The 16,250-nt window shown below is 40.8% G+C and overlaps 1 protein-coding gene across 1 annotated transcript in view; it reads left to right on the top strand.

Moving 5' to 3' along the window:
* adamts3 (ADAM metallopeptidase with thrombospondin type 1 motif, 3) overlaps window positions 1-15,457 on the top strand; it is a 146,010-nt gene extending 130,553 nt beyond the window's left edge. Inside the window, exons 20-22 of the mRNA XM_030723729.1 lie at window positions 5,499-5,706; window positions 7,207-7,324; window positions 11,488-15,457. Of these exons, the coding sequence (XP_030579589.1) occupies window positions 5,499-5,706; window positions 7,207-7,324; window positions 11,488-11,972 (811 nt within the window). The 3' untranslated portion in view covers window positions 11,973-15,457. The remainder of the gene's footprint in view (window positions 1-5,498; window positions 5,707-7,206; window positions 7,325-11,487) is intronic.
* The last annotated feature ends 793 nt before the right edge of the window (window positions 15,458-16,250 follow it).

Raw genomic sequence — 16,250 nt, 5'->3', positions numbered from 1 at the left:
ATAATGAATAAATAATTTAGAAAGCAATGGTAATTTCACCTCCGGATTTCCTGAAAACCCAGTCAGAACTCTCAGGTACTAATGAGGTACAAGAAGCTCTCAATAAACTGACTCTGAGGACGACATGCGGTCACTTAAAGGTTAAGGGGGTTGAATGACTTCATCAAGAATTAGTTCATAAATATTCAGAAAAGTTCAGATACAAAAACTAAAGTAAAATTAGCACAATTCAGTTAATGATGTTACACAGTCTTAATTTGACTTAATGCCATCCTGCTGTCAATAATTCAGGGTTCGTGGTTCAGATACATGTTCCCCCTTCAGCTGGGAGCGCCTTCAGTGTTTGTTTTACACCTCATTTAGTTCACAACCTTGCTCAGATCTTCAGAGACCCAGCTACAGCTGAGAAGGCTCACACTGGGCTGATTTTCACTGCGCTCAGACCTGTGGGCAGGTTCACTTTCTGTCAGTCCACCTTTCAGTGTGACATATCAGTTGAGCAATGAGTTTGTTCAGAAACGATCACAGCCTGTTGTAAAGACATGATCTTATAAGGGAAGAACAGCCCGTGGGGTGATGGCACCGCTCTGCTGCATGTAGCTGTTGTGCTGATAGGAGAAGCATGACTGTGAGAGTAAGAAATTTAGAGGTGCATTTAATGTCTGTTGACCTCAAGAAGTGCAGCTGAAATTATCCATCTAAATTTCATGCAATGATGATGATGACATAACTTTCTCAGATGTGTTTTGAAGACAATGTTGCCTTTAAGAGTTTGCTGCAGCATTATAGCTGTAGGGATGAAAATAAATGTATCAGGAAACATTGGAGTTTTGTTCATTCATTCAGGGTCACTGGTAGATGAATCCTACAGAGTTTGGCCTTCATGAGGGTCAGTGTCACAGCTTCCACTTATGTAGTGGAATATTGCAACATCTCCTCCATATCACAGATATTCATGATCTCCAAACAGAAACTGGATTTTCATTTTGTCTCATTGTGAGATTTTTTTTTTTTTATTTATGTCTACTCACAGATTATCTGATATTTATTACAGATATTTATGCCCATCTCAGGATGGGCATAAGTATCTGTCAGGATGGGCTGATGCTGATGATCATTTCATACAGTATGTTATTTAAACATATTGTCACAAAGGTGTCCTTAGATGGCAGTTTACTGAATGGGAACTAACAATCCTCTTTTTAAATTTGTTATAATTATTATTATTATTATTTTGGGCCTTTTTCCCTTTATTAGCCAGCGCAGTAAAGAGGCGCAGAGCGTGGGAGAAGACTGGCAGCAGAGGCCCTCGGGTCAGAGTCAAATCCGAGCTGCTGCATTTAACCTTGTGGCCTGTGGTCACCCGCTCGAGCTGTGAGCCAGACTCACGCCCGGAGATAAAGATTGCCTTTAATGGAGTGATAAAGTTCTCATTGTGAGGATGGAAGTGCGGCGGTAGTGTCAGTCATGAGTTTTCCGGCTGTGGTTCCTGCTCTGTTTGGGCTCTTTGTGTCCTGCACTTTGTTATTCTCACTCAGATTTTTCATTTTCACCGTTTTTATCTTTTCAGTTGGTCAGATTTAGGCACTAAAAGCTGCTTCATAAGGGACAGAAAAGGTTTGGGTTACAATATGAACCTTAATGCTTACAGTAAAAGTACACAATCGAGTATCCACACAGTCTGTGAGTCTCTTTAAGTTGGTTTTTTTTTTGCATTTTTGGCCACAGTGGCTTTTATGGGCAGTGGAGAGACAGACAGGGGAAGGATAGAAGGGAAGACAGGCTGGCGACGGGCCGGGACTCGCACTGCGAGTCAGGTATTCTAGTGTTGGTGGATTTGTTGATCACCACTGCAACATAGCACATGTATGTGGTCGCCAGCTTCACCGCTGAGCCACCCAGGCACCTTTCTTTAAGTTTTTAAAGTAACATCACAGCTACTGTAATTATGGCCTCACACAGCTTCTAGAACGATGGCAGACCTGCACAAAACCAGCTGTGCTGATGTAGATATGATCAGCTACTCCAACCACCTCAGCCCCACAGCACCAGTCCACACTCCCCGAACACCTTCACCTCACAGCCGTGTTTTGCCCTCTGATGATCATGTTTGTATGTATTTATATGAAATTCTGGTCCAGTATGTTTATATCTGACTGCAGTTCAGCTTAAGTTTGTCATATTTTGTAATTTGATTGCATTTCTTTAGTCTGACTGATCACTCAAAGCACATACACTGTAAACCCAGATTTTGATTCAACTTAAAAATATTGACTTCATGTTACTTAAAATTGCCTAATATGTGAACATTACTTGTTAATGCTGAGTAAGCTGAACTGTTTCATGTCCTTTTTTACTGTAATTGCGTTTTTAAGTCCAATCAACAGCTCCTACTGAAATAAACTGAGTTTATTTTACTTAAACAGGTGTCATTTTGCAACATTAATTATTAATTCTGAGTACACTGTACTTTTTAATGGTCTATCTTATTGTAATTATGTGTTTGAGTTCAAAAAACTTAATATCATCAGTTTTGCACCTGCTAAAAATCTCGTTCATACCGGTTTTAACAGACTGGATTAATGAGCAGCAGCACAGTGGCGTGGTGGTTTGTTCCCCCTCTGGTTCTCTACTTGTACAGTTTTTTATTGTTCCATGGACAAATGTTGTTTGTAAATGTTAACGTACCAGTTTTATCATGTTTGTTTGTTTACCAAATTTAAACAGACACAGTTCAACACTGTAAAAAAATTGTGTTTTTTTACTGGGCAACACAGTGGCGTGGTGGTTAGCAGTGCTGCCTCACAGCTAGAATAACCTCTGGACGGTCTGAGTTCGATTCCACCTTTGCCCGGCCCTCCTGCTGTGTGGAGTTTACATGTTCTCCCCGTGGGTTTCCTCCCACACTCTGAACACATGTTGTCTGCCTCTCTCTGTGTTAGCCCTGCAACAGGCTGTATATACCCTGCCTCTCGCATTATGTCAGCTGGGATATGTTTAATTTACTCAGCACGATTGATTAAAAGTCATATTTTGATTTTTAAGAACTATAAAACATAAGTTTGGTCAATTAGAACATACAATTTAGAATTACAATTAGTAATGGAGTAATGCTAATTTAACAAGCTGAGTTAAATAAATGGTGGTGAATGATTGCTTAAACTAAGTATCTTCAGTTACTGAAACTCTGTTATTAGTACATTCAACCGAAGGAGCCAGGGATCAAACCGCCAGCCTTCCAATTAGCCGCTGGCCTTGCTGTACTTCCTGATCCACAGCCGCCTCCCTCCTGGATTGCCTGTCCGTTTTTCTGATCTCTGTGCACCCAGCAGTTATTATCTAATTTTTTAGCATTTCAGTGTTTTGGGGCTTTGAGCACAGCCAGCAGAAACTGATGTGTGTGACTTCCTCCGTGTGCATCAGTCATTTTTTCAGTAGTCTGACTATAAGTGCAGACACATCGAAAAGCTCATAATTTACTGTCAGACCAGAGGAGCTGGTTTTGAGCTTGCATTTCAGCCTACGTGTTCCTCTTTCTCTGACCCTGTACGCAGTCACAGCCTGATTGAACATGATTGGTCAGTAATGGTTGGTTTCAGGACGTTTCTGGCACCATAAATCTGCTCTGCTCGTATGCAGATATATTTATATAGATTCACTTGTTAATAAAGGCTTGTTAACATATTTTTTGGTGCTGATAAAAAATTTAAAGCCATTCTTTATGAAGGTCAACATTTAATTAATTAAGTGAATGGTGGAGAAGATCGTACAGCCTCGGTGGATTTATGCAGCATCTGATGGCAAAGTTTGTCTTACAGTGTGCAAAAGCCTTAATACATGAACCTACATGTAACCTGTTCTTCATGTTCACCAAACATTTGTGGGCCTGGATGAAAGCTGTCTGTGACCCTCAGCAGATAAAAGGCTTTTCATTACTGTGTAATACTTTGAAAGCTTGTCACAGTAACTTGTTGGGTTTAGCAAAAACGCCAACAAATCCTCCTGAACAGCAACAGCAGCGAAAAGACGTCTTTCAGAAAAGTTGCAGCACTGAAAGTTACCATTAATGAGCAGCTGTTAAAAGTTCAGTTTGCTCCATGTGTTTTTAAACCTGGATAGAAAATCAGTTGTCGAAAGTGTGTTAACCAAACTTACTCGGAGGAAGAAAAGAAATGTGATCTGCAGCTGTCATCACAGTTTACAGATCTCTGGGTTTTGCTTTAACTTACTGATCTTGTTGTTATGAGTGTATTTTTGATGTGCAGTGAGGGATTATTACTGACATTTCAGGTACACTTACATGAGTTTACCTGGAAATGACGTGTCCTAGAATCAAAAGTCTCCACTTTTGTCTCGTCTTTGGGTTTAAATCCATGTTTTTCTAGTTCTGTACATGCAAGCAAACTAAAAAATAGATTTTTGATCCCCAAACTTTGCTTTTGGACGATGACATTACACATGTCATTTTCCCAGTGACAGACAGTGATGAAATTTTGCTATTTTGGGGCAAAGAAATTATTCTAAAATCTACAAACGCAAAGTTTGACAGAGATAATGAACATTTTCTATTGTTCTACAATAAAAAGGGTTAGAAAACAACACTTGCTTGTCAAAGACAAACATTGTGTTACATTGTGTAACCAGTTTGTTTTATATTGATCTTTTTGTTTTATAAAATGCCCATCTTTTGCTGTCAAATTAGTCTATTTTAAATGTTTCTTACGTTCTGTTCTCCATAATATATATAATTATATGTCCTCATTTTTCTGAGACGTTTGGGACGAGTTCGTCTGCACTCAGGCTTCGTGCCAGCAAACGTTTCACCTCGGCATGCTAATGCTCTCTAAGACATTCAGCCCTGCTCCTGTGTCCCGTGCTTTATGTGTTGGTTTATTGCTTCCCTGCCAGCATGAATCATTTCCCCTCGTTCCTGCCTGTCCTCTCGATTCAGAAGTCTAAAAGTATTTGTTTGTTTATTGACACCTTTAACAGATGTTCAGTGAGCTTCAGGGGTTCTTCACCAACAGATGTCACATAACTTTAGAAGTCCGTAACGAAATGAGCGTACAGTACTGCTCACAGGATTTGTGACCTAAGTAAACACTTTGTTAGTTTTCGTTATGAAGTATTTTGTCCAGTTTACAGACTATGGTACCAGTTAGAGTCCAGCAGGTCATAATGGTTTAGGGTGGAACAGGTGGATGGCAGTGATCTGACCACTGAACTGGTCTGTTGTGGTGAGTTTGTTTACTGGTTGATCTGCATTCCTACTCCGGCCCATAGCCTGTGGAGAGTGAACGAAAGGATCGCTTATACATGCAGCAGAAATGAGCTTCCTCAGAAGGCCAGAGCTGGCATGAGGTGCTCGGTCACCTGGAAGAGGCTCAGGGGCTCGTTCTGAACTGGTCCCTTTTAAAATGTGTACCGTTTGTATTTACACAATCGATTGCATGGCAATTACTAAGTAACCCCGTGATGCTCTCTTGTTTGCTTTACAGATGGATCTCAGAAGAATGGGAGCATTGTACCAAAACCTGCGGCAGCCTAGGCTTTCAGATCCGAACAGTTCGCTGCGTGCAGTTCCTGCATGACAGCACAAACCGCTCCATTCACAGCAAATATTGCAGCGGCGAGAAGCCAGAGAGTCGCAGGCCCTGTAACAGAGCACCGTGTCCTGCCCAGTGGAGGACCGGAGCCTGGTCAGAGGTATCCACTTGTTTCCCATTACCAAATGTCACCTGAGCAGTTACGGTAGATTAATACAGCAGGAGCTTAAGATCCCAGGAGGATAATGTATAAAGACTCAGGCTTTTGTAATGTTTAATTTAGAGCGGTGTCACATTTCATCTGAAACCACGCCAGTTTTAAAGCCTCTATTTCCTCCAAATGAGACTTAAAAAAACTTTAAAGAATCCCATAAATCAGACGTCGGGCTGAGTGGGGTGATGCTAATGTGAATCTGTGTGTTGGCTGGTCATTTGTGGGGATTGAGGTTTTGTAGCATGATTGGACTGCAGCTCCTTATAAGCAGTATGTACAGTATATAACTTCCCATGAAGTTGGGACATTGTGTAAAACATAAATAAAAACAGAATACGATGATTTGCAAATTCTTTTCACCCTATATTCAACTGAATACACTACAAAGTTTGCAACATGTTCCGAAAAGGTGTGACAGGGCATGTTTACCACTGTGTTACATCACCTTTCCTTTTAACAACACTTAAGCATTTGGGAACTGAGGACACTAATTGTTGAAGCTTTGTAGGTGGAATTCTTTCCCCATTCCTGCTTGATGTACAACTTCCGTTGCTCAACAGCCCAGAGTCTGCATTGTGGTATTTTGCACTTCATAATGCTGCACACATTTTCAATGGCAGATGGGACTGGACTGCAGTCGGGCCAGTCTCGTACCCGCACTCTTTTACTATGAAGGCACGCTGCTGTAACACGTGCAGAATGTGGCTCGGCGTTGTCCTGCATGGATGGCAGCATATGTTGCTCCAAAACAATATCACAGCAAAGCTAGCTGCCCGATTCATACCGAATTTGTACAATTTGTTCAAATTCATACCATAGATGCATCTACTAGAAATACTGACAAGTTCAAGTCTTGGTGACCTTGACCTCGAGATAAAGGTCAAGGTCAAGGTTCGTTGTGCCGGGCGCCACTTGTTACAGTTTAATTGAAGGTTTTCTGTCATCTTTTTATATCTGAAGGCAGAACTTTATTCCTGGTCTCAGTGGCTACACTTGAAGGTTGGGTAAAAAGCTGCCTGTCACATATGTTGCACTTTTTCAGACAGTCTTATCTATAAATGTAATAAAAATGTTGTAATAATGTTGTAATAACAGTGCCCTGAGTAATTAAAAATGGCGAGAAGCTCTCCAGCTTGGCCTGTTGGCAGAGGGATTTCAAGTGCTGTTTAAATATTACCTTTGCTTTCATTTCACTGCATTAAGTTTGTTAATTCATCAGATCTGCTGTGTAAAGTAAGGCAGGCACAAAGTAAAGACGTCACTAAAGCAAATAGTAAATTCTTCTTCCATTAATCTATCAGACAAGATGCTTTAGTTGCATGATTTATTCCCAAGATAATGTCCTAACCTCCAAAACTCCTCCCTTAGAAAGAGAAAGGAAGATCTTCTTCTTCTTGTTGGAGATTGAACTTGAAGCTCCGTGTTCTTTGCTTTGATCTCCCACAGTGCTCTGTGACGTGTGGCGAGGGGATAGAAAGGCGTTTGATCACTTGCCGGATTGGAGATCAGTGTAACGGAGAAAAGCCTGAAAATGTAAGGCCGTGCAAACCCGGACCCTGCCATGGTAAGCATGTCATCTGTGAAGAACTAAAGCAGCATCAATCTCTTCTAGTGGAACGCTCATGACAAAGACTCTGCCTTTTTTTATTTACTCTATTAACATTTTAGCACACTGTGCCTCCTCCTGCACAATCAGTAATTCCAACATGTCAGTCTTTCAATCCAGCAGGTCCTCGAGGCAAAATACATAATGTATGTAATTTGTCCTTACTCTGCAGATTCCATCTCCTTCATAACAAATTGTGCATTTTCCCCCAACCAGCCCATGATTTCCATTTATTCAGTCAATCAGCAGCCCTTTGAAACTTGCTCAGGTTTTTAAATTCATCACAGTGAACATCAAGGCTGCAGTAATTTGTTACAAAGTACCTCATTGTTGTGTGGTGAAACCAGTTCATGGTCAGGGGGATGACTACAAAACAAAAGTCAGACTTCATTTAATCTTTGCCTGTGATTGATTCAGAGCGGCTCTTCTCACACTTTCAGCTACAGAAAAAGAAACCAGCAGCTGCTGGAAGGGAGAAAAATCCATTCAAAAGTTAACAGTATATTATTTTATATGTTTTTGTAAGAAATGGACTGTAACGTGCTGTCAGGTCACGCTTGCCATTTAAAGGCAGACTATGAAGAAATAACACAATATTCCCCTGAATTTGCCTTCATTTTTCCTGTTATGACCAGCCTCACAACAGATTACATCTCAAAACCATTTAACTGCCCCCCCCATTCATTCTTATTCATGGTGCATTATATGTTAATTAGCTCATGGTGATGCCCTGGTATTTTATTTATGGTGCCAACCATTTAGAAAAAATTAAAAATGCTGACACTTACCCTTCGGAGTCTCCCCTCGTTGTTATGGTCAGTTTGTGAATTGAGGCTGTGATTATTGTTTGTTACGTTGAGGCGATGATTGTTCAATTCAATTCAATTCAATTCAATTTTATTTATATAGCGCCAAATCACAACAAACTGTCGCCTCAAGGCGCTTTGTATTGTGGGTAAAGACCCTACAATAATACAGAGAACACCCAACAGTCAAAACGACCCCCTGTGAGCAGCACTTGGTGACAGTGGGAAGGAAAAACTCCCTTTAACAGGAAGAAACCTCCAGCAGAACCAGGCTCAGGGAGGGGGGGTCATCTGCCGCAACCAGTTGGGCTGAGGGGAGAGAAAGACATGCTGTGGAAGAGAGACAGAGATTAATAACGATTAATGATTAAATGCAGAGTGGAGTATAAACAAAGTAAATAAGGTGAATGAAAAGAAACAGTGCATTATGTGAACCCCCCAGCAGACTAGGCCTATAGCAGCATAACTAAGGGATGGTTCAGGGTCACCTGATCCAGCCCTAACTATAAGCTTGATCATAAAGGAAAGTTTTAAGCCTAATCTTAAAAATAGAGAGGGTGTCTGTCTCCTGAATCCAAGCTGGGAGCTGGTTCCACAGAAGAGGCGCCTGAAAGCTGAAGGCTCTGCCTCCCATTCTACTCTTAAGTATCCGAGGAACCACAAGTAAGCCAGCAGTCTGAGAGCGAAGTGCTCTGTTGGGGTGATATGGGACTATGAGGTCTTTGAGATAAGATGGTGCCTGATTATTCAAGACCTTGTAGGTGAGGAGAAGAATTTTAAATTCTATTCTAGATTTAACAGGGAGCCAATGAAGAGAAGCCAATATGGGAGAAATCTGCTCTCTCTTTCTAGTCCCTGTCAGTACTCTAGCTGCAGCATTTTGGATCAGCTGAAGGCTTTTCAGGGAGCTTTGAGGACAGCCTGATAATAATGAATTACAATAGTCCAGCCTAGAAGTAATAAATGCATGAATTAGCTTTTCAGCATCACTCTGAGAAAGGATGTTTCTAATTTTAGAAATATTGTGCAAATGCAAAAAAGCGGTCCTACATATTTGTTTAATATGTGCATTGAAGGACGTATCCTGGTCAAAAATGACTCCAAGATTTCTCACAGTGTTACTGGAGGCCAAAGTAATGCCATCCAGAGGAAGTATCTGGTTAGACACCATGTTTCTAAGATTTGTGGGGCCGAGAACAAGAACTTCAGTTTTATCTGAATTTAGAAGCAGGAAATTAGAGGTCATCCAGGCCTTAATGTCTTTAAGACATTCCTGCAGTTTAACTAATTGATGTGTGTCATCTGGCTTCATTGATAGGTAAAGCTGAGTATCATCTGCATAACAATGAAAATTGATGCAGTGCTTTCTAATAATACTGCCTAAGGGAAGCATGTATAATGTAAATAAAATTCTCTGTGATCAGTTCAAGAACTGTGGTGAAAAAGTAGCCAGAAATGTGGGGGAGGACAGTAATGAACAGGCCAATCATAATCGTTAGGGCTGTGCTGGCACGACGTGTAGTTACATTTCAGGGAGGTGAACGTCAGGTTACAGCGTAGGTTATGTGCCAGGGTTTCAGAGGGGATCCTGATTATGACATGTCTATACCACAGATTTAACTCAGATGTATAAATCCTCCGTAAGGAGATGAAATTGGACGTGTAGGGTGCAGAGGTGTTGCTCTCTGCAAAGAGAATAATACAAAATCTGATTAGTGATAGTCTTTTACACGACCCTAGAAGAACTATTTTAGAGATGCACAGCTGGAAAAGGCCGCAGAGGATTCTTTGAAAACCTGACTGTTCATTACTCTGCAGGAAATTTCCCAGGAGGCCTGCAGAGAGCAGTCCTGAAGGAGTCTGAGCTTCACAGCCAAAAAGCTGCAAGCATCGCTACAGCTAAATCAAATAAATGTCCATCGTACGAAAACACAAACCAAAAGACACAACGTAAATAAATGTGCTACTCTTAAGTTACATTTGGTTAAAAAAAAGAAACTCCACACCAAGATATCTACGGCCTGGATGACTTATAATTAATAAAAATTGCCAATCAAAAAAGCCCCATCAGGGCGGCCCTCTATGACTTGGAGTTTAGGAGATCAGCGTGTGATCAGCAGACATGCAAAGCACAGTTTGTGTGTTACTGTTATACTGGGACAGCGTTCAGAGGACACAATGAGACAAAAATGCAAAGTCAGGTTTGTTTTGTTTCCAACAGCGATGAAAATCAGACTCCACTTTAAAAGGAGGCGATGCAGAAACGCTGCTAATTCCAAAGCCCTGAAAAAAACCTTTTCTTTAACTTCATCTCATTTCATGAATCCTCCGTGTGCTCTTTCCGAGCACTGAATTTTAAATGAGAATCTTTATTGATCGTGTCAGTGGAAGTTGTGCACGTCGCCTTCAAATGTCGCTGCATGCTCTTTATGTGAAACACAAATGCCAAGTCAATATTTAAGGTACACGGACAAGTTAACCAAAAACTCTTGTAACACAGTGTAGAGGCACGTACTGGCAATTTGTTACCGCTCAGCAGTAGATGTGTGTGATATAATGTTATCGTTCTGTTTATTTTGTGTCCATATTGTGTACATAATTTAAATAAAAGCATATCTTTGTTATCAAAACAGAAAGAGGAGGCTTGAATGAACAGAACTCAGGTGGTTTCTTTTAGAGGATGCTCACACTGATGTGGCTCAGTGGCTGTGGCTTTTACTGCATATCTTCACCATGCTGCATATTTAATATTTCAACAGAGATAAAGGCACTTGTTTTTGTGTTAAAGGGTAGCAATTCCATATTCAGTTGCAAAATATTAAACAAGGTAAAAATCTCTTATTATAATGCAGACATTTTTCTGCATACAATCAGAAGTCATGGAGGTCTCTGGAAGTATCCTCGGGGCAGCTGTGAGTCCTGTTAAGCAGCACTCGGGGTTTTTCGAACATCAGCAGTTTATTCGAGAAACAAAAGCCGAGTGTGACTCGAATAAAAGTGAAAACACGAGGGGGACAAACTGGAGCCGACACAAAACATGCTTGGAATTGGTTTGCGGAGTAGGAAAGGGAAGTGGGTCACAGCTCGCGTCTAAGCGGAACTAAATGAGCATCGTTATGCTGAATGTACTACAGTACTAAACTGTGCACAAACACTTTCAGCGCTGCCAGTCTCTGATTAAAAACCATGCCTTTGTGCTTCCTGTGGCTTCCCTTTCCACTTTGCCTTTTTGATCTCTTTCTAAGACCACTTAAATCAGCTTCTCAGAGTTTTGACACTCCATCGAGCTTACACTGTGTGCTCTTTGACTTGCAGATGAGCCGTGTAACGGGGACAAATCCATCTTCTGCCAAATGGAGGTATTAGCAAGATACTGCTCCATTCCAGGCTACAACAAGCTGTGCTGCGACTCCTGCAATAAACGTACTGGAGCCCTCTCTATGTTCTCGGAGGCAGCTGAGACAGAGGAACACATTCGCTTCGGATCAGCCTCTCAGCTGCTCGAGACACTAACGGCCTCAATAGCAGCCAACGGCACTCGCGGTGGTAAACAAGGCCCGGGCAAAGGAGCCGCCGCATCAGGCGGTGCAGCAAAACACATCACCACGCCTGCTCCAGCTAAGAAAACCCCGTCAAAGAGCACCACAGCCCCAAGGCGGGTTCCACGGCACGTGGATCTCACTAGCAGGAAGCTGTCCGCCGCCGCATCATCACCCCAGACTGGTCCTACGGAGGGTCAGAGGTCAAACAGCTTGATGGATAGTCGGCAGCCTACGGCATATTCTGAAGTGGAGCGATGAAAGTGACACTGTTTCCCCTTCAGGACTCTTAATGTACAGTAGATAATCCAGCTTCATCCTGAGTCTTCTCACACCAAAAAACACCACAGAGAAAGAAAGAAAAGTGCTGGTTCACTTTGTAAGAATTTCCCTTCTCCGCTCGCCCCCAATGTGGACTCAAATATTTCAGCCACCTGCAGTCAGCTCCAGATTACTTAGGCTGAAACAGCCGTGCTACTGTGCCTTATATTAATATGACAGATCATTCAATCATTTCAAGGTATAAGGCACGTGATCCAAAGAGGGTTTTCATCCGTGTCAAATGAAAAGCTAAATTGAGTTCATAGTGAATAATTTCAGGGAAACAAAACAGCCAAAGGAAAGTTCATTATTCAGCTCTGTCTCCAAGATTCATGGTGTCTGACATTTCAACACAATCTTCACTTTTTTTAGGCAAATATTAATGATTTGTCTAATGTCACATACACAGTCAAACCTCAGATAAAAGGTGCAGGAAGGTGTCTGCATTTCCCCTCCAGACGGACCAGTTTGTGTGGCTTTGTTATTTAATAAATCACATCCCAGCCAGACAGCAAATGTCAGCAGGTGCAGACATCACAGCGAACTCATCCAGAAATGAGTCCTGTTGCATTTCTAATCGTTTAATGTTATAGTGTTTTTGGATAAATCTCAGCTGTGTGATGCATTTTACGAACATTGAATGCTCTGGTTTAATCTAGCTATTAAATAAACGCCTCCATACCTAAACTCTACTCTGTGACCTTTGAGGTAGATGCCAGAGTTTGGTATAATTTTAAAGTTAAAAATAATTCACAAATTAGTTCTCAAGTTCACAAACATCATCTGATCCACCTGAAAATCCCCGATACTTGAAGGTTTACAAACTGCCATTTTTCTTGCCTGTATCAAACTATAAAGCTCGACTGATAAACGGCTCAGCTGTCTCAGCGCTTGTGAGTTCACAGGATCTGATTCAAAAATCAAATATCATACTTTAGGTGAATATGACACCATCAGTTTTTTTTTTCTCACATCCACAAGTGGCTCCAAGTGGCACTCTATGGAAATGAGTATGAAAATATCAGTATAATTTTAAGAAACGGCTGTGCTCCCAAATGCCCTTTTTAACCAATCCTAACACTGATGTTGAGCCTTTCCAGGGCAGCGCTGTTCACATCAGCACAAACGCATATCATGGATATATCATCCAGTTTTTCTAGGTGACTTACAGTTTAAAGAAAACTCAAAGGGCAAATGTACTCATGCTCTTTCTTGTTGGGAGTTAGATGATTGACACCATTCTGTGTCTGTGTGATTAAAAACAAATGAAGCTAAAGGCAAGAAGCAATTAAGCTAGTTTTTCACAAACACTGAAAGCTCGCCCGGCTCTGCTTAAAGATAAAACATCTTCCTGTCGGCACGATGAAGCTCAACGTGTTCATCCTGTTTTTGTCTTGGTTTTTTTCTTGGACACAAACTTGTATGAAAGCAGTTTTGATGTTAGCTGCAATAACCTGATGTCATATTTCAATTTTTTCACAGACATTTCACTTAAAGTTTTTGCTCAAAGGTCAAAGAAGGGAACAAACTAAGGGGCATGCAGTGTTTGTCAGCCCCTCCCTGTATTCATGGTGTACATAAGGGGGACCATACAGCACTCTGCAGGTGAAAAGACTAAAATCATTCACAGTACATGTAAAATGCATTTTTACTCATACTTTAGTGTCACTTTTTATTGGACTTGCCTCTTTATTGGGTACACTTGTGAAAAGAAAAGCGATGCAGTGCCACCGCTCTGCACTTTCAGTTTCTGCTTAAGCTGTAAAAGAGGTCAAACTTCTAAAAGTTCGTTATTGAAGTCACAGAGAGCGGCGATGTGCGCCTCTGAACTGCATTAGATTTGAAAGGAAGCAATTTATGTAACCTACACATCACCGCCCGCTGAGACCGCAATAATAAGGTAAATTTGGCACCTTTTTTAATAATATCAGCAAAAACTGAAAATGTAGATGATTGGTGAATGTAGAGTTGATAGCAGAACTGCTGGATTGGATTTCACAGGTGAGCCTAATAAATTGATTTCAGATAGCTAAAGCTGCTTTAGATGAATTCTGACCACCAAGGACTCTAAAACAAACACATTAACCTTCAAACACATTAAGTAGCATCAGAGTATCCCAGCACGTTCTGCCCGTGCAGTGAAGTTCAATACGTACTCTTCTTGTAGCTCAGGAGTCTCCACATCTCTGGCTGCTGGAGTCCGACTTTCTTCATCACCCGGCTGTTTCTTCAGCTCTCTGCCAGTGCTGCTGAAGCGGCGTGCTAAAGGGGGGTGCAGAGCTGTGAGAAGTGAGTCTGGCAAATTTGATCAACCCCTTCACAGTGTGCCAGTATAGAGTTATGTCATTCAGTTTTAATAAAAAAAAAAATAATAATGCTTTATGGCCCTTAGAGCTCAATACATCCTGTCATAATCAGTCTGAACAGGGTTCTCTGGTACATTTTATGTTTGCAGCAATAAAGCCTAACTGTAAGCACAATAAGCTGGAATTTTTAAAAGACTCTTACTGTAAATGGAACATATTTCTTTTTCCAAAGTATCTTATAAATGGCTTTTTTTTATGGTGGAAAAAGGGTTTTAAGATGGAAAGCTATTTATTAAAAAAAAAAAAAAAAAAAAGGATTTCCTTGCAACCACCGTGCATCTGACTGCAACAGCAAAGGCACAGTTTTGTGTTTTCAGCAAATAGCTTGCAACTATCCACACTCACTCCTGTGTGCCAATGTATAGAACATGTATATAGCATTGAGTGCATAAATATTTATTGAAAGTTAAGGGTTCTGCTTTGTTGTTACAGTATGTGCCACAGAGAAACCATTGAAAACTGATCACCTCTTTCTTCAACCATATTTTCAGATTGGAAGCAGATTTGTGCGTTTTAACAAACACGATAGACTAGAAATGACATTGTTTTTTGCAAACAATTAGATGTAAATATACATGCTCAATTTTGAGATGTTTTACTTGTCAGAAAGCTGTTTTTTCACAGCTGTTTTGTAGAAGTCTTTACCAGAGTTGCTGCGACACAGCAGCATGAACTGACCACACAGGTGCTTTATTTTAACCAATGAAACTAGTGCAGTAGCAGTGAATCAGCAAAGCTGTTTGTAGTTGTCAGTATTTTCATTTTTCTCCCCAGTTCTTTTCACATCATTTACTTGCTGCCTATAAACACTGCTGCTAATGCTATAGAGAGCTTGTAATGATAAATAGGATAGCTGTAGATGTTACTTTGACAATCCCTGAGCTGCAGACAGCTATTATTGCATAGGATCTTCCATGTACTGTATCAATACCCCTGTGCTTTCCATGCATTGACGTGTTGGATCGTCATGAGCGTAAGTCACTCTGTTCTATTTGCTTTACTATGTATTTGTGTAGATTGAAGTGTACACTACTGATGCTGTTTGTTGTAATGGGGAGCACATAGCAATAAAAGATATAATTAACTGTTCTGCGTTCTTGCCTTTGTTTTCTCCACCATTGCTTTTCCTTCTGGGAAGTGAAGTGATGCAGAAAAAGGATATTGCTGGTATGTAATAATTTTAATGTATAATAAGCCCAAACAGCACAGGACCTTGCAGTCTGTAAGATAAGATAAGATAAAACTTTAATGATCCCACGACGGGGAAATTTGCGCATTACAGCAGCTCAGTACAGAGAAAAAATGAAAAGGATGAGTAAGAACAAATAACTAAACTAAAATAGAATAGAATAAAATAACATAAAATAGCAAACTATACACATATACATAAGCACTATATACATAAATATATATATCAATGTCAATACACACATTTACATATACACACATATACACACACATCAAAAACACTATATACAGATATCAAAATATTATATACATTTGTAGCCGGTAAGGTACACAGCATATACGGTATGCATTATATGGGTGAGTGTAATAAATAAAATGTATCTGACTGTATGGATAAAGTGATGGCAGAGGAGGTAAAGTGTCCAAGTGACTCAAGACATTATGATGTGTTATACAGTCTAACTACTGTTGGGATGAAGGAGCTGTGAAAGCGCTCCTTCCTGCAGCGAGGATGTTTCAGTCTCTGACTGAAGGAGCTGCTCAGCTCACCCACGGTCTCATGCAGAGGGTGATGGGGGGGTCCATGATGGATGTCAGCTTTGCTAACATCCTCCTCTCACCCACCACCATCACAGACTCTAGAGGACATCCCAGCACAGAGCTA

The sequence above is a fragment of the Archocentrus centrarchus genome, unplaced genomic scaffold, assembly GCF_007364275.1.
Source record: "Archocentrus centrarchus isolate MPI-CPG fArcCen1 unplaced genomic scaffold, fArcCen1 scaffold_26_ctg1, whole genome shotgun sequence".
NCBI classification, from domain to species: domain Eukaryota; kingdom Metazoa; phylum Chordata; class Actinopteri; order Cichliformes; family Cichlidae; genus Archocentrus; species Archocentrus centrarchus.
This window is presented reverse-complemented; position numbering and strand designations above follow the sequence as displayed.